The sequence below is a fragment of the Rhinatrema bivittatum genome, chromosome 8, assembly GCF_901001135.1.
Source record: "Rhinatrema bivittatum chromosome 8, aRhiBiv1.1, whole genome shotgun sequence".
Classification (NCBI taxonomy): Eukaryota; Metazoa; Chordata; class Amphibia; order Gymnophiona; family Rhinatrematidae; genus Rhinatrema; species Rhinatrema bivittatum.
In genome coordinates this window covers 115,081,714-115,107,505 of record NC_042622.1, presented here as the reverse complement: position 1 = coordinate 115,107,505, position 25,792 = coordinate 115,081,714, and the positions used below count along the sequence as shown (strand labels likewise).

Genomic DNA, 25,792 nt, shown 5'->3' with positions numbered 1-25,792 from the left:
GGTTTTAGCTTTTCATCATTAGTCTATAGACAAGGAACTTTTAACACTGGATCATACTTGAGCTTTAGTTATAGCATTCTTAGGCATTGTAGAACTGAAGATTTGGCTCTTGGCACTATTTGCCCCTCCCCCCATGCTTTTAGGGCCAAATATACTGTTTTTTCCCCCTATAGCTAGACAAAAAATGTGAAAAAAAAAATCTTTTAGTACATCTGGCCTTTAATAACTGGAAAATGAAAAAGAGGCAAAAACACTGCTCTCAGAATTTCAAACCTGCCCCTAACAAGTTTCACTTGTGAAAAAAAAGTTATTACAACGAGATTTAGGGGTGGAACAATCTGGATGAGATTTCTGAAAATATCATTTGCACATTTTATTATTTCTGTGTATGATATGAAGTGATGATTCCGAAATTTTCAGATAGTCTCTTTTTCATTTTAAAGATGTAGGTGTTTGATGTGTTTAATGTTTATAATAGCTGACATGTTTTATTTGTAAGAAGAACCATTTTATTTTGAATATTAATTTTAGAAGTCTGTGTACGTTAAGTTTTCTTACCGGTTGATGAAGTAGCGGAAACTGACGTTTTAAGGTAAATCGTCTTCTAAACAGTAAACTAAGTGCCTGATTTACTTTGCCTTTTCCCCTCGGCCCCATAGATACAGAATGGGAAAAAAGCCTTAGTAAATCAGGGGTCTAAGTCTATATCGAAGTAACCTTTAATATACAATATAAAAACTTGTGTTATTATTTTAAATATGCCAATGTACCTGGTCACCGAAAATGCAATTGTATTTCTAATTTGTAGCTCATTTAAAAATCCTTTCCAATAATTTATTTATAACCGGCATTTCATTCTAACTTGTGTCACCCATAGAATACCTTTCCCTCTCCCTCTTACACACACACCAAAATAGAAAATAGAAAATAAAAATACTCTCAAAAACAACATAATAAAATAAATACATTGCTTATTTGGCTGAATAAATTGATTGCCCACCTTTGATAAATGCAAATTTTAATGACAATAATGCAAACATTATCTTTATAGATAAAACGGTGAGCAACTTTTTGTAACAAAAAAGCAACTATGGTGGATTGAAAATTCGTTTCTTTTTTCTTTTCTTATACCAGTTTTCCCTTCATATAAATTTGTATTGATATAAACAATTATATAAAAAAAAAGCAAACACTACAATTTATACATAAAAAGATGGGATAATTTTAAAGGAAATAATGAAAACATACAAGGAAAGAAAGAAAAGCAGAAAGAGCGTCATAAATGCAAGTATGCAGAGAATTAGGCAGAAGAATCAGTGATAAAACAAATTAAAAAATGAAAGAAAGGCTAGAGAGACACTGGGATATTTTTTATACAGGAAAAGACTAGAAAGAAAGGAAGGGAGGTAAAGAAAACGAATGAAAGAAAGAATGAATATAAGGAATACACATGCATAGAGTAAAAGAAAAATAAGTAAAACAAATGCAAGAGTGTGTATGTGTGTGTGTGTGTGTGTGTGTGTCTGAAAGAGAGAGTTTGAAGCTGGGAAAACCGAAATAAAAACCAACACATCAAAATCTACTTGCCCCAAGGACTCACAGCCACTTTTATCTGACTGCTTAATTGCTGATTTTTTTCCCTGAAAATCCATTAGTTAGACAATGGAACCTACAATATACCATTTATTAAAATTACGCTAAGTCAATTTTTATTACAGGCTCAGTAGCATCGACAGGGTTTGAAATCCGATGGGTTAATCGCCGATCCCGAATAAATTATTCATGATTTTTACGAGCTCTTTAGCTCTATTGAATTGACTTAATTGAGAGGAAAGGAAAACCTCCAGATCGGAGTGATTTTTGCATTAACAAACTAACAGCAAGAATCCTACTCACACCGGCAGCTTTAGGAAGTGAAGCATCGCTTAATATGATCAAATCAATAATTGCCTAGGAATTCAATTTATTTACAGAATTAAAAAAAGAAAAAAAGTACGCACGATGTAGTTTTCGTTGCATTACAGAAATTGTATTTAGCTAGGTTTAGAAATTCTATTTAACTAAGGTTATTTGATAAGGCATTATCCTATTTGCTCGGTTTTGCCTGGTAAATATAGTCCCTTTCCAGCGCTCTGATCTGACAGCGGAGGCTACGTGAGAATTTTAGTCCGCTATCTCCCCCTAGAGGAAATTTGTTGATTGCAGCTCGACGTACAAACGCTTGCTTTCCGGCCCTGAGTCCTTCTTTCTTTTCCCTGGAGAACTATGTTTTGCTGGGGGAAACAGTCTTCCGCAGCAATCTGGGGAGAACAGAAAACGCAGCCCCCGACTCCCTCTGCTTCCTTTCCCTCTCTTTTTCTTGTTCGATTGACTTACTTGAGATAGGGATGATCAGATTAGCAATACGACTAGTTTAATAAACCACAGAAAGATTTTCACCTATTGCCACACACATTTTGATTTCTGGAAATAGAAGATGACATGACAATAATTTAAAAATAATTATAATCCACCATTTGCCCTTTATGGAGATATAAATAATATCGCCGAGTGTTTTTTTTTTAACCAACTATCATAGATTAAGACACTTTCTAGCCCTCTTCTGTACTATCTTCCAAGGTCCTTAGCTGTAAATTATAATTTATATACTGGATTGTGTTTTAGAAATGTATCAGGGACAAAGTACAGGGCATGGGTTTGAATCTGCTTCCCTTATTATATCTTAATTATATATGTATATATTGCAAGCGGCAGAGGTAGTGCAGCATCATTGATATGATAAACTTTGCTTTTCATACTTTGATCTGTAATTTAGGTTTATTTAGCAGTCAGTGCTTAAGGACTGTGCACGGTTATGAGAAACACTTTCCAATTTTTCTGTGCACTGCATCATTTAAAATGTCAAATACTTTCTGCTGTATAGAAGCACACACACAGACACACGCAGTCAAATATACAACAGAACGAAAATGTGTTTGAAAAGCAAATGGGACAGGAACTGTGTATATTTGTGCAGTTTTGAGTTTCAATTAATTATTAAGGCTCTTTAAATCAAAACAAAAGGAGCTGAAATACTGTGCTCAGGGTCTGACTCAACCAATCAGATTGCCAAGATTCAGGTGTTACCTTAAAGTTTGCTCAAATAGAAAACATATTTACTGCTGAATAGGGTCCCAAAGGGCACTAGGCCACTATTGTTCTCTGCCTATGGGCCCTACCTGGAGATCTAAGAATTCTCTGTATCCACATTTGGAAATATTATTATGGTTTTGTAATTTGTAGCTGTGAGGAGAACTCAAAGAGTTAAGAAAAAAGAGCAAGTATTAGTAGGAATTAGTTATCATGTACTTTCACCTTTTGCATTTTGGAGGCTTTCACACATTTTCAAAGTCTGAAATATCCAGATTGAGGTTAACCAAAGGTTCCCTCTTCAGCATCTATGGAGATATCCATGATGATTACTAGCAGCAATTATTTCTGGCCTGTATTGTAGAGAATGAAATACAATATTTTTTTCATCTCTAGTGCTAAATTACTTTGTAATAAATAAACTGGTATCTTTTTCAATATCAATTCTTATTTTTGTTCTGTCCTATAGAACAAATCAAATATTTGTAAAGCTAGAACAGTTTGCAAAGAGCAAGTAGCATCTAATGCCAAGACTGAAGCATTACAAAAATAAACCAGTGTTCATTTATTTAACAGATAAATCAATAAATTAATGCTGTTTTTTGTACAGTTGATGATAATTCATTGTATTTATTCTTACTAGTAAAATATATTGGCTGACCTATTTATTAGATGTTAGATAAATACTTAGGATAGCAAAAGTAGAATGAGTATAACTTTTTATTTATGAAACGCTTTCAGGAGTCATTAGCCTTGAAATGAATGTTTCAGAATCCCCCAAAAGAAGGGAATGTGGAACAGCAGAAATTGCATAGTAGGAAGAAACAAAAGGTAGGGAGGTTTGTTTGAGAATAACCTGTGTCGAGGATGGAGAAAAGAGTGACAGTGTAGCTAGCTGGAATATGAAATACAAAAACATTAAACATCACTAAAGAGTTTGAACTCCCAATTGCATTAATTTGGGACATCATGTCACATACATCTAAATTCCTTGTCTTCTCAGTCTCAGATCAGGAATCAGTTGAGGCCATGTGTATTTCTTAAAATGTGTTGGATACCATAGGCCCAGCTTTGATTGGTTGAATCCTTTACCAGTCATTTTTCATGTTTATTATTACCATGAGGGTAGCCTTAATAGAGACTGTTGAATTTTGTATCCCTCAGATAAGTTCATTGCTCAGACTTTGGTATTCTCTTTTATGACACAACAGCTGTGTGAGATCCAAAACTGAAGATCCTGGTTTTTTTTAATGACATTTTCGAAGAAGGAAAGAATAAGTAAAAAATAAAAAAAAAGGAAAGTTTCCTGAACAAACCTGGATGGTCCTAAAAGACTGCATATTTATTAGTCTAATTAGGACCACTTCCCTTTTCGTCTACTTTGTTGACTAACATTTGTGTAGCTTAAAAAGCTACTCTCTTCTGCTTTCAAAAACGGAGCTGTAGTATCTGTAAATATGAAATTTATTTTTAAATTCCCTCTGTTGGTATTGTACTCCTGTTGTTGTTGGGTTGGTTTTTTTTTTTTGGATTCCAAAATTGTACTGAAGACTATTTGCCTTTCTATATTGTGTGGTTTACCATATCTGCTTGGGAACATGAATAGGTCATGTATTGAAGCTTGGATTAGATATGATTCACAGGAAGAACAGGAGGAGTTTTGTACATCATTAGACCAACTATCTATTTACTTATCTGAGAGCAAGGAAACATTTGAGGGTTGCAATTATTTTGGGTTAGAGTCAGACATTGTGCAACATCTGTTAGCATTACAAAGAGAAAGGCATCATGAAACAGATTCAACTTGTTGAACCCCCAGTTTTCATTTTTGTGGTACCTGCCCTTTGTTACACTCCCTGTGTAACAAAGGGTTCCATGTTTTAGCCAAAAAAATATCATTAAAAAATTGGAAGAAGGATCTATCTGAAGAAAATAGGAAAAAGCGTAAGCATTGTCAAGTTATATGTAAAACATTGATAAGACAGGCTAAGAGAGAATTTGAAACGAAGTTGGCTATAGAGGCAAAAACTCATCATACAAACTTTTTAAAATATATCCAAAGCAGAAAACCTGTGAGAGAGTTGGTTGGACTATTAGATGATTGAGGGGTTAAAAGGGCCCTTAGGGAAGATAAAGCCATTACAGAAAGGCTAAATTCATTTTTTGCTTCTGCGTTTACTAATGAGGATGTTGGGGAGATAATGGTTCCAGAGACAGTTTTCAAGAGTGATGATTCGGATGAACTGAACCAAATCACAGTGAACCTGGAAGATGTAGTAGGCCAGATTGACAAACTGAAGAGTAGCAAATCACCCAGACCAGATGGTATACACTTTAGGGTTCTGAAAGAACTAAAAATGAAATTTCAGATCTATTAGTAAAAATTTGTAACCCATTATTAAAATCGTCCATTTTACCTGAAGACTGGAGTGCCATCTGGGAAAATATAGATCTCATCTCAGCCTGACTTCAGTGCCGGGAAAAATAGTGGAAACTATTCTAAAGAACAAGATCATTGAACATATAGAAAGACAAGGTTTAATGGAACACAGTCAGCATGGATTTACCCAAGGGAAGTCTTGCCTCACAAATCTGCTACATTTTTTTTTTTTAAAGCATTAATAAACATGGATAAAGGTGAAACAGTAGATGTAGTGTATTTGGAGTTTCAGAAGGCATTTGACAAAATCCCTCATGAGAGGCTTCTAAGAAAACTAAAAAGTCAGGGGATAGGAGGCAATGTCCTTTTGTGGCTTGCAAGCTCAATTAAAAAACAGGAAACAGAGAACAGGATTAAATGGTCAGTTTTCTCAGTGGAAAAGGTAAACAGTGGAGTGCCTTAGGGATCTGTACTTGGACTGGAAATGAGTGAGGTGATCAAATTTGCAGTTGACAAAAAATTATTCAGATTAGTCAAATCACATGCAAATTTGATAAATTACGGGAGGATCTTGCAAGACTGGACTATTGAGCATCCAAATAGCTGATGAAATTTAATGTGGATAAGTGCAAGGTGATTCATATAGGGAAAAATAACCCATGCTGTAGTTACATGATGTTAGGTTCTTTATTAGGAGTTACCACTCAGGAAAAAGATCTAGGCATCATAGTGGATAATACATTGAAATCGTCAGCTCAGTGTGCTGTGGCAGTCAAAAAAGCAAACAGAATGTTAGGAATTATTAGGACGGGAACGGTGAATAAAACGGAGAATGTCATAATGCCTCTGTATCGATTCATGGTGAGATCGCACCTTAAGTACTCTGTGCAATTCTGGTTGCCACATCTCAAAAAAGATATAGGTGCACTAGAGAAGGTACAGAGAAGGGCAACCAAAATGATAAAGGGGATAGAACAGCTCTCCCATGAGGAAAGGCTAAAGAGGTTAGGGCAGTTCAGCTTGAAGAAGAGACGGCTGAGGGGGGATATGTTACAGGTCTATAAAATTATGAGAGGACTAGAATGGGTAAATGTGGATTGTTTATTTACTCTTTTGGAAAACAGAAGGAATTAGGGGCACTCCATGATGTTAACAAGTTAGCAAGCAGAACATTTAAAACAAGTTTGAGAAAATTATTTGTCACGCAATGCACAATTAAGCTGTGGAATTCATTGCTGGAGGATGTGGTTAGGACAGTTAGAATAGCTGGATTTAAAAACGGTTTGGATAAGTTCCTGGAGGAGAAGTCCATAAACTGTTATTAATCAAGTTGACTTAGGGAATAACCACTGCTATTACTGGCATTAGAACCATGGGATGTATATGTTTGGGTACTCGCCAGGTACTTGTAACCTGGATTGGCCACTGTTGGAAACAGAATGCTGGGCTTGATGGACCCTCAGTCTGACCATTATGGCAAGTTCCTATATTCTTATGAATTTAAGAAGAAGACTCCCATACAACACAACACGCTGAGGCTCATTTACAAAAGCATAGCTCTATTTATATCATGGTTAGGGTTAAACTGCCCTGCCTGTGCTGGTGTGCAAACCTTTTCACCACAGGTACAATCTGATAATAAGATAAATGACAGCACTGTTTAAGAAGAGCTAGATCTGATGCCAGTGTTATAAATAGCACCAGCATAGTCCTCAACCATGCTGGTTAGAGCTCAATTTGAATAATGCTTTGCCCCCACCTGTGAACTGACAGCTAACAAGCCTAAAAAACTCTTCCAAGGTGGATAGTTTGTAAGGCAACATTAAAACTTTGAAAAAAATTATGTTCAGTCAATGGGTGACTATAGTGACAATATTTCTTTTTCAGTGAATAGGTATAATTTATTTACATAGAAATAAATATATGATAACCCAAAATACAGCACAAAATGACAACTCTGTTTTGCACATAACTAAAACCAAAAAGTGTTTACTGTTATTCAGCTGGACACCTACAAAGCAGAGGAGGTTAGGGTTGTTCAGCTTGGAGAAGAGACAGCTGAGGGGGGATATGATAAAGGTCTTTAAGACCATGAGAGGTCTTGAACGAGTAGATGTGAATCAGTTATTTACACTTTCAAATAATAGAAGGACTAGGGGGCATTCCATGAAGTTAGCAAGTAGCACATGTAATACTAATCGGAGAAAATTCTTTTTCAGTCAACGTACAATTAAGCTCTGGAATTTGTTGCCAGAGGATTTGGTTAGTGCAGTTAGTGTATCTGGGTTTAAAAAGGTTTGGATAAGTTTTTGGAGGAGAAGTCCATTAACTGCTAATAATCAAGTTTACTTAGGAAATAGCCACTGCTATTAATTGCATCAGTAGCATGGGATCTTCTTAGTGTTTGGGTAATTGCCAGGTTCTTATGGCCTGGTTTGTCTCTGTTGGAAACAGGATGCTGGGCTTGATGGATCCTTGGTCTGACCCAGCATGGCAATTTCTTATGTTCTTAGATAACATAGGTTTAATGTGGTGGAATCTTATCTGAGTTCCATTCCCTTAAGGCAGCAATAGCCTGATTCAGTAAGCTTTTTTCCATCGTAGACACACAATGGGAGAAAACCCTCAATAATTCAGGCCCTAAATGACTCTACTGCTCAAGCATGGCAAAATAGCAAGCAAATTTTGCATCAGCACCCTTAAGGACAACCTCTGCAATACTTCACCTCATTAAGGATTGTCATTAAGGATTTTGTCTACACTTGAAAAAAACGTCATTAACATAACTCACTTAAAGTAAACTCCTCCATCAATACATCGGTTTGATTTCCACAATGTTAAGAGAAATGGAATTATTTTAAAAATTTGCAAAATAGCATTTGGTAACTTTATGGAATCTCAATCTGCTATTTTTGTGGTATAAAACAAGAACTTTATTATTAATACTACTAGTAATAATGCAATATTAGAAGCTTTCATGAACATTAATTCACAGAAAATGTCAAAATTAAAAAAAATTAAAGATCAGTTCTCTTAGAAGAGAGTTTTAATTTTTTTTAATCTTTGCATGATATGGTCATATGTACAGGATTAAATCATGTGAAGTTTGTAGCTTTGTGCACCAAAATCATAGTCATTATTATAAGAGAACTTAACAGATCACCTTTGAAGTGGGCTCCAGAGCAGTGAATTTCTTTGCATAGTGCAGAACAGGTTAACATGTATGGCTGTAATTAATGAAGATGAGCTCAGATGGACCAGGTAGCTCTTAGAGTGGCAAAATGCGGTAATGTTGGAATTCTCCATGGTAATTTCTTCTCCTTTTCTCTTTAGCGTTAAGCTGCAATGAAAATGACGGGGACCACATGGATAGGGACCAGCAGTACAGCAGTAATCAAAAAACGAAGCGCATGAGAACGTCTTTCAAGCACCACCAGTTGCGGACAATGAAATCCTATTTTGCTATTAATCATAACCCCGATGCCAAGGACCTGAAACAGTTAGCCCAGAAGACTGGCCTGACCAAAAGAGTCCTACAGGTAAGAAGATGGGTTGTTTCCTAGCTGTTCATGTTTAATTTTTCGGCAGAACTCTGTGGAAGACTTACATTTTCTAGAAAAGGGGGCATTTCTCAAAGTACTCTTAAATCCAGCAAAATGCCCCTGCTACTGTGACATAGTTTCGGATTAAAGCAAACAATTGTTGCTATATTGCCTTCAGAGATGTCTTCATGTCTATTCCTCAGTCTTAGTACAAATAGGCAGAAAGGGAGGATATAATAGAGGCACATAAATACCTCAAAGGTTTATGCAATGCAAATACACAAGAGGCAAGTATGTTTCAGTCAAAAGAGAGTTTTAGAACGAGGCGTCATCACAGTTTGAGGCTGTTAGAGGGTTAGAGAAAGGAGTAGCAAAATGAAATAATTCTTCCAGAAATAGTGGCAGATATCTGAAACAATGTCCCAGAGGAGATGGTGGAAACACAATCAATACTGGAATGCAAGAAAGTTTGGGACAAGCACAGAGAATCTTTAGTTGTGGGGGCAGCAATGTCGATGTCAGAGATCAAGTGAGGTCTAGTGTTGGAACAGGAAGGAAAAATAGACATTACCAACCATCATATTCTACGATTTCTGTATACATCCAGTAAGAATTGATTTCTTAAGTTCATGATAAGAATTTGGGCTGCTAGCATGCTTCCTTTTAAAAAACAAACAAACCCTAATTAGCAATGTAATATTGCCCTTCAGATTTATGCATCACTTCTTAAATTATTGCTGCACACTTGATGGAGAAAAGCATTGTAAAATGAATAAATAATGACAACAAAAAGGTAACAATGTAAAGCATCCTGTAGGAGGTACAGAGGTTCATGAGCTTTCCTATGCCATGCAACATACATAGGTCAGTCATAGCTTCTGAGTGTTTCACTCACCTAGAGGTTGATATTCAAAGGTATTTATCCACATAACTTTTGAGTTTTGAATATTATCGCTACTTATCCAGATACATTTTATTTGGATAAACCATTAGATGGATATCATTTATCTGGATAACTTGGAGGTATGTAGGAGCTTCTGGTGTTTTGAATTTTCCAGCTAAATACCTGATTCACGAACGGTTTTTCCCCATAGATATAAAATGGGAGAAAAGCCTTAAATCTGGTCCTTAAGTTAGCTGGATAACTTTTGGACTGTATGAAAACAGTCCTAAATTTAGCTGGATAAACTTCCCCATAACTAGGTACATTCAACGGCACAAAGAGAGTTTGTTTTCATAGCATAAAACACCTGCCCTAAAAGAGGAAGTCCTCTGTGCCTTGCTTTTCCATTGTTGATAAGATATGACGTCAATACAATATTTTTAATTCATTCATTTTAATACAGTACAATAGTGTCCTATTTGATGCTTATCCTCTTATCAGGAAGAGTGACGGTAATCATGTCTTTTACTGAAGAATAAGATTGAGAAGCAAAAAAAAAAAAGAATGTTTCTTGCATCACTGTTTAAGAACCAGTAATATATATACATATATATAACAAATAATTACAAAAGGTAACCTGAGCACCCATGACTTTACTGCTCCAAGGGACAGGTGGAGAGAACAGTTTTATTGACCATTATTACACAGGACAGAAAGCAACATACACAGAAAATTGGAATAATATGGCAATAGTTTTATTAATAATTCTAATATCACCAATTGCCTATGAACCCAAGCCATCAATAAGGTAGATTTAAAAAGGCTGTGTATGTGCTCCTTGTTAGGTGCAGTAGTCTGGGAGGGAGAGAGACTCTTTAGAGGGCTTAGGGGGTCATTTATCAAAGTGCTATATGGCGTTTGCGCATGCAAAAAACGCCATTAACGCGGGCGAAAGCACCATAACGTTTGGTGCGATGCAAATGAGAAAATATGCTGGGCTTACAGTTTTGTGAAGCCATATTGCACAGCTTTAATGTGAATTTTAACTACACCTTTGCATAAAGCTGTGTGATAAGGCTTTATTGCACATTGTGATGTTTTCACACATGCTGTTTTAAGGAGGGAGAGAGAGAGAGAAAGAAAGAGAGAGAAAGAGACTAGCCGTAATGCCCCTACACTAGATAGGTATTTATTAGGGATGTGAATTGGTACCGGACTCATTTCCGGTATCGGGTTCGTAGAAAAACTGTGGGAAATCTTCATTCCCGCGGTTCTGAGCGTTTTTTTCGGCTGTCCCAACCGAAAAAAAACCCCACCCGACCCTTTAAATTTAATTATTTAGAATCCCCCACCCTCCCGACCCCCCCCAAACTTTTCTAAAGTACCTGGTAGTCCAGCAGGGGTCCTGGGAGCGATCTCCCGCTCTCGGGCCGTTGGCTGCCAGTAAACAAAATGGCGCCGATGGCCCTTTGCCCTTACCATGTGACAGGAGCTATCGGTGCCATTGGCCGGCCCCTGTCACATGGTAGGAGCAATGGCCTGCCGGCGCCATCTTAAAAAATCTTTAAAAATGGCGTGGGCCATCCATTGCTCCTACCATGTAACAGGGGCTGGCCAATGGCACCGATAGCCCCTGTCACATGGTAAGGGCAAAGGGCCATCGGCGCCTTTTGATTAGTGGCAGCCGACGGGCCTGAGAGCGGGAGATCACTCCCGGGACACCCGCTGGATCACCAGTACTTTAGAAATGTTTTGGGAGGGTCGGGAGGATGGGAGATTCTAAATAATTACATTTAAAGGGTCGGGGTGGGTTTGGGGGTTGTTTTTATGTGCCCTTTCTTCCCGCCCCTCCCCCAAAATGATGAGAACGCCACAAAAATTTTGTGGGGTTTTCCTATCGCTTTCGGGACCCCCCCGCTACTTGAAGACTTTGAAAATACCGTACGATATTTTCAATCATCAGAAAAATGATTCACATCCCTAGTATTTATATGTCTATGGGAGGCCCACCTAGTCACTTGAGGTGAGGTTTAGGTATTAGTGTAGGGGTTAGGGGCCACTTTGACATTCAAAGTGAGACGTACGAACAGAACAGTGCTCTCTTGTGAAGATTTGATGACCTTCGGAGTGAGAAAACTCACCCAAAGATGAGATTTGTGCAATGTTCTCTCAACCTGGCATGATGGACTCTCTACCTGGGTAACATCAAGCCAGGTTGAAAGAACATTGCACAAATCTCATCTTTGGGTGAGTTTCCTCACTCCGAAGGTCATCAAATCTTCACAAGAGAGCACTGTTCTGTTCGTACGTCTCACTTTAAATGTCAAAGTGGCCCCTAACCCCTACACTAATACCTAAACCTCACCTCAAGTTACTAGGTGGGCCTCCCATAGGGATACAAATACCTATCTAGTGTGAGGGCATTATGGCTAGGTTCTCTCTCTTTTTTTCTCTCTCTCTCTCTCCCCCCCTCCCCCCCAGTGGGTGTAGGAGGGCCCTGATGTAGGAAATATAACAATTCCAGCACTTATAGCAAAGTGTGAAAAAGTTATCACAATTTGCACTAAGATAGTGCTTCATATAGGTATTAGCACAAATTGTGATAAGCTGCCTATTACCATAAAACACACCCCTTTTCCTATCACACGTAATATTTAGTGCATTTTGATAAATCCAGGCCTTAGCCTGATACTCTATATATGGACCATTGTAAGGGGGCATTTTCATTCGGGGTGAGTTTTCGGGAGATGGGTTGAGGTTAGAGGAGTGTTACAGACACATTCAGAAGTTTCTATTGTAAAACTGACCTCATTAAATAATTTTTGACCTTAGAAGTGATGAAAAGCAGTTGATTTGTACGCTGCAGTCTCTGCTAGCTGCATTGTACAAATCAACTTCTTTTCAGAGACTGCAGCGTACAAATCAACTGCTTTTCATCACTTCTAAGGTCAAAAATTATTTAATGAGGTCAGTTTTACAATAGAAACTTCTGAATGTGTCTGTAACACTCCTCTAACCTCAACCCATCTCCCGAAAACTCACCCTGAAAGAAAGTGCCCCTTACAATGGTCCATATATAGAGTATCTTACTCTCTCACTCCTGTCCCTAACAAGGAGCAGTAGCACACGTATCCTGCCCCTTTTCCACTCACTTTTTGTTTTCTGTTCTTGTGTACATTGATGTACATGCCCTTCCCAGCTATTTAAAATTTGCATAGCTTCCGCTCGGGCCACTTATGCGTATAAATGGCCACTTTTGCACAAGCAAGGCTTTTAAAACTTACCTTTGAAGGTATATGATCAGTGTAATGAAGGAGCAAGCTAATTCACCAGGGGAAAATCTTTCACCACCCTGGACTATTTGACCAGTCACAACAAGCGAGGTCATCATCCTTGGTAAAAGTAAATGGCCAGGCATCACTGGGCAGCTTGCCCCACTCAAGCAAGACTGAGAGCCCTCCAGGTCATTGCACCACCACATAAGAAACTCCTGTCAAACTGGGCTTGGCAGGAACAAACAGATTATAAAGCCCTCCTTTTGCTGTATCCTGCAATTAGGGTCCTTTGGCTCTTTCCCCCCCCAATTCAGTTCCTCCCTTCCCTCCCCCTTGGATCAGGCACCCATCCCCTGCTGTGATGAATATATGGAATATGGAGCATTTGGTTTGATAGATAACATTTTCTTAACTATACAGATAAGATTTTCAACTAGCTGTTCTGGACGAGCAAATTAAACAGAGTCCCAACTATATGTGAGGGAGAGGGAAAATGGGCAAATGTGGTATGGGAAGGCAGGTCATTTTAGTCCTGAATAACCTCCTTTGAACCCCACTGCAGCTATTCCTGCCCCTGCCACTTTAAATGGTCCAATAAGGGACCATTTGACCAGAGAGGGGATGCATGCCTACCTCACCCTCCTGTTTCACATGATTTCATGACTACGGCAGCTGCCCCGAATGTCCCTCCCAGCTGTCGCACGGATGATGATCCTATTGAGCTATGAGGCTCCAATGACTCGGAAATAAGATGTCTCTGATGCACAGCCATGGGAAGCTGCGCTAGGCCAGATTGCCAGGCACCTCCACCCTTCCTTGATGTTGACACAGGTAGAGGCAAGGCCTCATCCTTCCTCCTTCTCACTCTCAACAGGTGCAGGATTCCCAGTTACCACCAGCATATGTGCATCTGCTGCAGTGCCAGGTTTTTTAAACATTTAATACAAGCCAAAACAATAGCTTAGTATGAATAGAACTGGATGTATTAAGCTAGTCCAGTGGAAGAGTATCCCCTTGCAACTTGATTGTTGACTTGTAATTCTACATATCTAAGTAGACTAACATAGCAAGAATAATTCTTTGCTCAAGTACTGAGCAAAGAAAGTGGCAATCAACTACAGGTATATCTCTAAACAGGTTAATAAAAAATTTGCTGTTTTGAAATATACCATCAAAATAATGTTTTAAAACTTTATCAGAAAATGGCTGCCTTTATCATATACAAATATGTGTCATGCATATTCTTTGGGGATATTTTGAAAACCCAACTTGCCAGCTGTCCCTGAGAACAAGTTTGGGAACTATTGCACTAGGACACTTTCTCTCTGTAAGAAACTCTCTTTTCCATATAGTTTAGTTTTGTGTTGCATTGTGCTGCGTTGCATAGGGTTTTTAACAATTGTATATTAGTAACTGCATTATGATCTGCAAAAGATGAAGAAGTTGATTCACTCCTGATCTTTTTGGGCTTGGAAGGGGAAATATATCTGGAAACTCAGGTTTTGTTAAATAATAAATGCCATGAAAGGGTCTATTCAGATATGTGGGGTATTTGAAAAATATTTGGCATAGCTCCAAAACAAGAAATATAGGATGCACAGGAGGTGGAGTCATGCAGACACTCCATTAACTCTCTGCTTTACCTATAGAGTGACCCGTAAGGGTTTATTCACCCACACACTTGCACCATTTTTACTTTTCTCCCTGAGCCATCTATTGTGAATATTTACTCCTGTCAAGGGCTGGAATACTTCTGGAAAGTGCAGTAATTAAAGTGTTCACTAGATGGTGGGGATGCAATTTATCCATTTTGTGTCTATTTTGTTTAGTTTACAATAGCTATGGACTTTCATTTTCAGTTTTTATTTAATTTTTTGTAGGAATTTCAATGCTATAACAAAAATAAAGTGGAAAATGACTTTACCGCTGATTTTTCTCCTGTGTGTTATAACAAAGTCATTTTCCCACTATTTTATTGGTTATAACATTGAAATTGCCTGGAAAAATAAAATAAAAACAGAAAACGAAGGTCCTTAACAATAGCACAGCCAACCTTGCCCTCTGCTGATTAAACTTGCCATGAAACTTTATACCCCCTTCTCTCAGACCCTCTATATTTTACTTCAGAAGTGGCCAACTCTGGTCCTCAAAAACCACAAACAGGCCTGATTTTCAGGATAACGACAATGAATATGCATGAGATAGATTTACATGTACTGTCTCCATTGTATGCAAATCTATCTTATGCATATTCACCGAGGATATCCTGAAAACCAGGTCTGTTTGTGGCTCATGAGGAATGGAGTTGGCTACTCCTGTCTTACTTCATAGCTATGAGGTTCAAAGGGGCAGGTGTCATCCCCTGCACACTCCTAGCAGATAAAGTCCCCTACAAAACCAAACTAACACTCTTACTTACCATGTATTCCCATTCCTTCCAGCTTTACCACATTCTCACATCTGCTCTCACATACATATACTACTAGAAGGAATACATAACTGAAAACATTTAGTCATCCCAAATGAGTTACATTTTCTTATTCTTTTTGTTTTGGGTTGCTCCTTCCAGGATAGGAGCTGGAGGTTCCTTCTCAATGTCCCTCCCTTGCTTGGTCCTGGAGATGGAATTGGAGAACTAGACTTGGTTTAAAGGGGAAAAAAAAATAAAGGAAGGAAGCCTCTTCAGGAGATTTCTAGCACAAAGCAAAAACATTGCACTGAAAATGGAAAGCCAGGGTTTATGTAGAACCCACAGCTCCACAATCTGTTCCTTGTCAGAATATACCCTAGTACATGAATGATGCCTTTCAACTAGCTTGATCACTCCATTCTTATACTTCACTTTCAATGCATATCCAGCATAGTTCTCTGCTTCAACAGCAGGGGAGAAGAAAAACTGTTACTTCACACATCCAGCAGAGCTCTCTGCTTAAATGGCAGGGGAGAAGAAAAAAGGGTTCGCACCCACAAAGCGGGGAGTAGCTGGCTTGTTACGGCGGTTACTACCCCAAACCAAATGCACCTGATACTTCACTCTCGACGCATATCCAGCATGGCTCTCTGCTTCAACGGCATGGGAGAAAGACTGATACATCACGAATTTCCAGCATAGCTCTCTGCTTCAACGGCAGGGGAAAAGAAAAACTGATACTTCACGCATATCCAGCATAACTTCAACGGCAGGGGAGAAGAAAAAAGGATTCACACTCACAAAGCGGGGAGTAGCTGGCTTGTTACGGCGGTTACTACCCCAAACCAAATGTGCCTGATACTTCACTTTCGATGCATATCCAGCATAGCTCTCTGCTTCAACGGCAGGGGAGAAGAAAAAAACGGATACCTCACGCATATCCAGCATAGCTCCCTGCTTCAACGGCAGGGGAGAAGATAAACAACCAATAAGGGCTGTATATTTGTATAACATAATCTGGGTAAAAACAAATAAGCATGGGTGTAGCTTGCTTATTGCGGCGGTTACTACCCCTACTACCTCTAACTAATCAAGCTAGATATTTCACTTGGATGCAGCTCCATCACCGCTCTCTACATTAATGGCGGGGATGGAAGGGAATTAGAACCAAGAGCTAAGAGAAACAGATAAGTATGAGAGAAAAAATGAGGGAAGCTTGCTGGGCAGACTGGATGGGCCATTTGGTCTTCTTCTGCCGTCATTTCTATGTTTCTATGTTTCTATGAATGGAAGTGGGAAAACCTGGACTGGAGGAGTCAGGCGCTTTAGGGAGGTTGCTTCATAACTTTTATAACGTCTACAAAAGACAACGAAAAAAGTGAAAACTGTTACACAAATGACCATTCAATGAAACAGAAAAGATGGAATCTGCCAAAAAAAAAAAAAGCTGAATGACAATGTAACAAAAGGTAGGACAGGTTGTAGCCATATTAGGGAAGGCATTCACTCTGCACACAAACAACAAATGTTTTTCCTTTACATGTGGCAGCAAACCATGTGCAAACACAGAATCAAAGTTATGACAGAGCACACACATACACAAGCCAAAAGGAGAGCGATGTGAGAAGCAGGCATGCAGTGCATAAAAGCCGGAACTGTGGTATATTCAAAGAAAAAATGACTACACAGCATATCAGGCAGACACATCTTGTGAAACTTGCAGGGACACACACAAGCCTGTGTGTTGTACAGTGAGACAAAGGCAAATAATACCCACAGGGTGGCTGTGCAAGATGGTCCATAGCTAGTTTACTAGACACTCATACTCCTCTGTGACCTCCAATAGCCTTTGGAGGCACCTGAGATTTCACAAACTCCTGATCTGACCTCTAGACCATGACAATGATGATGATGGAGCTTGGGGGTCAGTCTGAAAATGACAAAAGATAAAACACTGTTTAGGTCTCAGTCCAGACATGGTCATAGCAGACTACAATGACTATTACAGCTCATTCTCGCCCTTGCAGCACCCATGGACACAGCGATATGAGAAAACCCATGGATACAACCCAGAGTTAGCAGGAAAACCTGCTGGGGTACTCCAGTATATGCCAGTATTGGTCCAGGAGAACCAAATGGAATAAGGGAGGTAATCCAGCGGCAGTGGCAGTAACCCTGGCTGGTGCTCTGGCCATAGTGGACATCAGTCAGAAAATAAGCAACACGGAATCCCTGTGGTTCAGTAGTGTGCTAGGTCACCACTAGAGTGGGGCTGCAGAGCTATTGAAAGGGAATATATCTCTTTTTGTCTCACTTGGCGCAGCTGGAAGTCATCCTGTGCTTATTTCTCACCATGAAATGCAACCTTTATGAAAGAGGCAGGGGGAGCGAGAGTGGCAGTAGTCACTCCTCTGTCTCCAGAGGAATTCTTTCCTTTCTGCATGTCTTGGTTGTCTTTTTTCCCACATCTTGGTATAACTAAGGGTGTATATGAGAAAAAATTTCATTATGTTCACTTTTTCAATTCATTTACAATTTTTTTCTTTTTCTTTTTTTTTGTTTTACATTTTCTTATATTTCTGCTTTTTAGTGTGTGCTAAATCATTTTAAAAACCAACAACATGAAATTTTATTGATTTTTGTGTAATTTTGGAAGGGGAATGACATAGAATGAAATAAACAACAAATGCAATTGGTATTTTTTTTTCCATGTCATTTTAAATAGAGATGTGAATCGTGTGATCGATCGTCTTAACGATCGATTTCGGCTGGGAGGGGGAGGGAATCAGATTGTCGCAGTTTGGGTTTTTTAAATATCGTGTAAATCGTGTAAATCGAAAACCGGCACACTAAAACATCCCTAAAACCCACCCCGACCCTTTAAAATAAATCCCCCCACCCTCCCGAACCCCCCCAAAATGCCTTAAATTACCTGGGGTCCAGTGGGGGGGGGGAGGGGAAGGGGGAGGGCGGGAAAACCGGCACACTAAAACAACCCTAAAACCCACCCCGACCCTTTAAAATAAATCCCCCACCCTCCCGAACCCCCCCAAAATGCCTTAAATTACCTGGGGTCCAGAGGAAGGGTCCCGGTGTGATCTTTTACTCTCGGACCTCGGACCTCCGTGCGTTGTAGAAAACAAAATGGCGACTGCAGGAGGTCGTTCCGGACCCCCGCTGGACTTTTGGCAAGTCTTGTGGGGGTCAGGAGGCCCCCCCAAGCTGGCCAAAAGTCCCTGGGGGTCCAGCGGGGGTCCGGGAGCGATCTCCTACGCTCCTGACGTCGGGGGACAAAAAAACAAAATGGAGCCGGCGCTACCTTTGCCCTGTCATATGACAGGTCAAAGGTAGCGCCGGCGCCATTTTGTTTCTACAACGCACGGAGGTCCGAGGTCCGAGAGTAAAATATCACACCGGGACCCTTCCTCTGGACCCCAGGTAATCTAAGGCATTTTGGGGGGGTTCGGGAGGGTGGGGGATTTATTTTAAAGGGTTGGGGTGGGTTTTAGGGTTGTTTTAGTGTGCCGGTTTTCCTGCCCTCCCCCTTCCCCTCCCCCTTCCCCCGATTTACGATTTTTTGACGATAAATCAGGGGAATTGTTATTGTATCACGGCTCTAATGATTTTTGACGATTTAAAATATATCGGACGATATTTTAAATCGTCAAAAAATGATTCACATCCCTAATTTTAAACGATTACTCATCTCTACTTGTAACAAGCAATATCCTCTACAGAACTGAACAGGAAGAGCTTCCTATCTCCCTGTGTATGATGAATGTGGTGTGGCAGTTTCCTGGGTCCTGCCATGAGTAGTATAGATAAAGGCAGAGCTCCCTGTAAAAGGATAGGGGTAGATTTAAAAAGGTGCACGTGCCTGTCCATGTGCGCGCACTACCTGGCACGTACACGTGGACACGCCGATTTTAAAACATGTGCGGGCGGCGCGCGCAAGGGTGTAAAATTTTGCAAATTCATGCGGCGACGAGATCGACTTTCCTATTCCCTACCCTAACCTCCCTTCCCCTTCCCCTCTCCTTTCCACCCTCTAAATCCCACCCCCCCTTTTTTTTTAACCTTTTTTTCTTCAAGTTACGTCAGGGCCCGACCTGAAGTAACTTGTGTGCTGGCAGCTGGCCGGCGCGTGAGGCTCTGGGACAGCAATGAATGGCACTCCCCTGGCCTGCCCTGCTCCGCCCCCTGGCCTGCCCATCCCCACCTCCTGGCCCACCCATTTGTCAGGACCCGGCACTTATGCACGTATCACCACTTACGTGCGTGGCTGGGCCCTTTTTAAAATGCGCGCAGGTCCCGGCCACACGCGCAAGTGGCGATTTTTACGTGCGTGGCAGATTTAAAATCTGGCTGTATGTGGATTCTGCATTGGAGAGCGCCCCCTCATGGTCAGAGCCAAAACAGTGCTGACAGGCAGAGAATCATCACACAGAATCCAAGCATATCAGGTTATTGCTGCTTTATCCCCCTCTACTGTTTCTTATGGAGCAGGGCTGCATAAATGCTTCAGAACCTATTTAAAGGAGGCAGTGAGCTGACTAACGTGTGGGCAAGCGATTTTGGGTTCTTACCTGTACATCATGCTTGGCATGAGCTTTCTCTGCCCAAGTCCAGATGTTGCTGGCATCAGCAGAACAACTTTGCATGTTCAGGAAGAGATAAGGAGCCTGATGAAGGTTGTAATGAAGCTGATAATATAGTATATGATGAAGAGTGGGGGGACAGACCTAAAAATCCAAGTATAGGGCTTTGTTTGGAGGATCCAAGGTTTTCTGGGCATCTCGCCAGCATTTTTCAAGTTCAGGATATGATTAATTTTATTTGCCTGTGACGGTGAATACATTTTTACCAAAATTATTTCAGGGATAGAATACATACATCTAATGAGGAAGGCTATGTTCTGGGCATGCAGGGTGTAAAAGATGAAATACAGTTTAAATTGAATTCTTTTATATTGTAGATAAAAATACATGTAAATGGTCATATTGCTTGGAAAATAAATTATGAGATCTCCCCTCAACTAAGAAACTTTATTTTAAATTATACATCTGTGATCGTAATTAACTGTGCAAATTCCTGCATGTATGGAATTTGTTTGCTTTTCTAATGTGCTAAGAATATCTTCGCAAAGGAACAACATAAAATAATATTTAATCATGTGACGATTTTTAACAGTTTACAGAATCCTAAATAAGACTGCCTATTTAGCAAAAATAAATCTGCATCTCTATCTCTATTTTTATTTCTGTCTTCTAACTTTCATAATTATTCAGCATTGCTTTCATTTGTAAAGTACTTTGTGCATTATAAATACCAGCATAACCTAATGCTGAAAAGCAATCATGAAGTAAAGTTTGGGAGGCTAGGGCAGGGATTAAGATTACAGATGAAATGAAACACTGAAACTATAGAGAAAACAAGGAAGCATTTAGCTTTGCCTTGAAGGTGTCCAGATTAAAGCTGTGTCGTTCCATGAGTTCCAGAAGTGAGGCTGCCCCTGTGAGACAGTCCTCTTCCACAACCATATACATTGTTTATTTAAAAGATGTATTTATTCCACCACTCTGAAAAGATTGTACTAGGTGTTGCACAACAAAATAAAAAATACAAAATCATTATCTATAGCTTCAATCAAGCTAGCTAGAGACTGTTTTGCACAAATCAACTCCTCTTGTTGGTACCTTTTATTAATCCAAATGATATAAATTCATCAGTCATATCAAATTTGCAGTTAATTCCTTTGACTGTGTATGTAAAACTACCTCCCCAAACTCAGCCCACCCCTAAACCTGTCCCAAGTTGACAGTGTCCCTTCGTACAATGGTATATATATAGTATGTCACAGTGGTATATAACATAGCATGTCATATTGACTCTCTACAGAGTCTCTCTCTCACAAAACATTTTCCCTGCTAACACGGGTAGGACACACAGAAAAAAGATGTCATTATTTCTGATGTTAAATCCTGCGTTACTCTACCGCATTCCTTGATAGCAGACCCTCATTTCCATTATCTCCTCCCACTTGCATAATAAATGAAACATTTGCATACTAATGTGCATTGCAATATTTATTGCATGTGTTAGGGCCCTAATGCATTTTGATGAATGTCCCGGTAAGAGACATAACTCGACCATTGATTACAAGGACGGTTTTATAATAAAAGCCTCAAGTTTACAAATCATCAAACAACTGCAAGTTGGCTATTCCAGATAATGAGGCCACAAATGTTGAAAAATTTCTTGCATTGGTGGTTCATTTTAATACTGTGCAAATTGCTTTTTGGCACAAAAGTTTGCTAAAAAGATTATGCAAATTTGCATTCATTTTGCAAAAAAAACTTAAGTATACTTCCTTGAGGTGTAGTTAAATTTTGCAGAAAATTTAATTTTGTGAAATTTTACATGCAAATTTTCGCTCATACAGAATTGCTAATCAGCTCAATAAGTGATTTCGCATACGTTTTGGGGTACATTTAAAAAAAAATCGCGAGCACGTACTTTTGTTTGCGCACCGGGGGCAAACAAAAGTACGCCAGATTTCAATAGATACATGCGTAGCCGCGCGTATCTTTTAAAATCCGGGGTCGGCACGCGCAAGGGGGTGCACCGAGCCCTGCATGCGCTGCCCATTCCCTCCATCTCCCCCCACCTTCCCTTCCCTTCCCTTCCCTTCCCTTCCCCTACCTAACCCACCCCCCCCCAGCCCTATCTAAACCCCCCCTACCTTTATCGCAAAAGTTATGCCTGCTTGAGGCAGGCGTAACTCGCGCGCGCCGGTGGATCGCTGACGCGCCATCACCCAACTTGCGAGCTGGTTCAAAGGCCTCGGCCACGCCCCTCGGAACGCCCCCGGGCCGGCACCATGCCCCCCGGAACACCCCCCGGAATGCCCCGAACGTCATGCCACCCCCCAACACGCCCCCCTAGCAAAGCCCCGGGACTTACGCGCGTCCCGGGGCTTGTGCGCGCCGCCGAGCCTATGCAAAATAGGCTTGGCGCGAGCAAGGGGGGGTTTTTAAGGGTTACGAGCGTAACTTATACGCGTAACCCTTTTAAAATCCGCCCCTTTGTGAACAGCTTCACAAACACAAAATTTTGTGTACTAAAATGACAAATAGTGCATTCAATTACACATGCTATTCACCAGTTTAGCATGTGACATCACATTTGCAAAGCAGTTTGTGACTTTGTACATCAGCCTCAAAGTTTGCTCCAGCGGTGACTCTCTTGGTCCATTTGAAAGTCTTCTGTGATCCATTATTGGATGCACAGTTTTGGAACCATTGTGTTAGATGTTGACCTTGATGATAGACTCACAGGTCTACTACTGAAACAAGCTTCCAGTTAATATAGAAAATTACTAATTTCTTAGGAAAATCTACTTCTAGGCCTTGTTATTTGATTAATGCAAAAAAAGCACATTTAATATAATTTACCAGTCAAGTTATTGATGATGATGTTTGTCCATCAGTTTCTTCCTTCACGAGAAGTGTATTTTCAGAAACAATGAGCTGTGTTGTTCCAGTTTTCTTGTGAGTATTACAGGTTAGGTAATTCTTTTTACAGTAAGATTATTATTTTTTTTAATATTGTGCATTAGCAAAATGACTGTACATTGAACACGGAAGCTTTCTAGTAGGAATGAGACAGGCACCATTTTGAAAGTATTCACAGTCAGGACTGCTTGTTTAATACATTTGGAAAACAGAATCGAGCCTGTGGAAAAATAGAGGCTGAATGCTTTTTCATTCCATTTTCTCAGTCACTTTTACATGTCAATATATATGTTTATCACTTATGTAGGCACAATCATTTTTGCTTCAGTAGTGAGGTCAGTTCTCAAAGGGGTTAGGCACCTAGATCCCTGAATTAGAAAATTGCCCAGGGCACAATAGATACAAATAACCATGTTGTTAAAAGGAGAGTGTTCTGGAAGTTGTGGTTGGGTCAGAGGAAGAAAAATGTGTGTGCATATTTCATTTTCAAATATAAGTGTGCATTTTCCAGTCTCTTTACTGCTCATAGAAAAAACAGATGCAACGTATAGGGTGGCCCATGGAAAAGTATTGGAGGCGGGTTACTTTTCCACGGGCATTTTTAAGAAAAACATTAGCTAAGGTGTGAAGGTACAAAGTTACCCCTTTCACTATACCTAACACTTAGCTGCTTATTGAAAACTACCCCTAAATACATTTCCAGGAACTATTTAATGAGCTTCCAGAAAAATTGTAGAATCAATTTCTTCCATTATTTTTAGAAATTTGGGCTGTGCTCTGGAATTGGAACTCAGTGAGGAAACAGATAATCTCCATTCATTCACATGAAATCAATGTCACAAAGTCAGTTGTTTTCCCAGCAGTTGAAAACATCACAAAGGTACTTGACAGTTAAAATCAAGCTGAAACCACCTGGAACAGCAGTATCAGGATTTAGTCTACTCCTTAAACAATGCCATTTGTGTGTAATATAATTATATAAGCAAATTTCTATGATTGGCTATTAGATGTAGGATTTTTTTTTTTCTAAAAGAGAGCGCAGACTAAGGAACTAATTTGTGAGTCATGGCTTTTTCACTTAAAAGAATGGACAAATCTTTCATCTCTAATTCACCATCTGTCTACTGTATAATAGTTTTCCATAACTGATGGAAAATGGTTCTCTAACTCACAAGTGGTGAAGCCGTACATTAGATACGGAACCCTCCTTTTGTTTTTCAGTTAGCAACCATTACGTCTTCTGTCTACATAACATATAAATGCCATTTTTCTTTAAATAAAAATGTTACATTAATTCCTGGCATATCTCTTACGGGCTTGACTTCAGTTCTTGGAGTGTCTTTGTGATGTCATCAATCATTGTGAAAGCAGCTGATTTTGTGACATTGATCACTTCTGATTATATAAAGTAGTGTGGTTGCCTTGTTAGTCCACTTGAATACATGGAAATAAAAGAAAAAAAAGTGATACTTTTTATTAGACTAAATTAATATATTTCATGACTACCTTTCAGTAGCTCTTACTCTTTTTCTCAGGTCAGAATGGAATGAACATGAGATGACATTACCAGAAAATAAAAGTGAATCATAAAATGCATTCTAATGATAGTATGAAAGCAAAGAGGGTTTGGGGGGTTTAAAAGTGACATCCATTAATTTTACAGCTCATTTAACATAAGGGTATCCTACTCATGCTTCTCTTCTAGTGTAGTATTAGGGGTTTGTATGGCAAAATATTTTGTTTCATTTTATTTTTATTTTATTTTTTTTGTTTCATTTTATTACAGGTTTATTTAGAATAAGTTTTGTATTAAACTTAAACGCTATCTGAGTTAGTGTGCACCATATGAATTAGTGTGTACACTATTTGTTAATGCACACTAATTTGATTGTATGCATTGTTCTGAATTAGGGCACACTAAATATGAAAAAAGAAAACCCCCCAAAATTTGGTGTTTTTTTCTCATTTCATTTAAAAAGCAACATGAAACAACATTGTCTATCAACAATGACTCACGGGAAAACCCGATAGTGAAATATTTAAAGTACTATGGTAGAAAATAAATCTGACAGACAGAATACCAAAAGTACTGAAAAGTTGTGAAGCCGTAAATAATCAGACCGGGTGGTCTGATTACTTACGACTTCAGCGATATCTACAAGTTAAGTCATTTTATATGCATTTGAAAAAATACTTGAAAAATTTAATTATCATTTGGGACTTTGACCGATGATTATAAATAAGGTGTATCATCTAGCAATATATGCTTGAGAGATGAAGCCTATTATGACTGGTCAATATTCACAATAAAAAAGCATCTATTTCACAACTTTTCAGTACTTTTGGTATTCTCTCTGTCAGACAACATTGTCTATGTCATTTCAAATGAAAGCAAATCCCTAGTATATATTACTCAAAGTAGAAAATGTGAAGAAACCTTCTACATTGGTGAAATAAGATAAACTTAAAATGCAAAAATCATCTCACACAGACAAGCAAAACAGAGATGACCAAAATGACACCTCCAAGGTGGTGTACTTTTCAAAATCAGACCACTGCATCTATGACCCTATAATCAGGATAATTAAAGAACAATTTTAAACAATTCAGGAACATAAGATTTTGAAATGAAAATGATCGGATGCTTTGGGACTGAGAA

General features: G+C 39.2%; 1 protein-coding gene across 1 annotated transcript in view; it reads left to right on the top strand.

Moving 5' to 3' along the window:
• LHX2 (LIM homeobox 2) overlaps window positions 1–25,792 on the top strand; it is a 47,538-nt gene that overhangs the window by 9,705 nt on the left and 12,041 nt on the right. Inside the window, 1 exon segment of the mRNA XM_029612622.1 lies at window positions 8,843–9,048. Within this exon segment, the coding sequence (XP_029468482.1) occupies window positions 8,843–9,048 (206 nt within the window).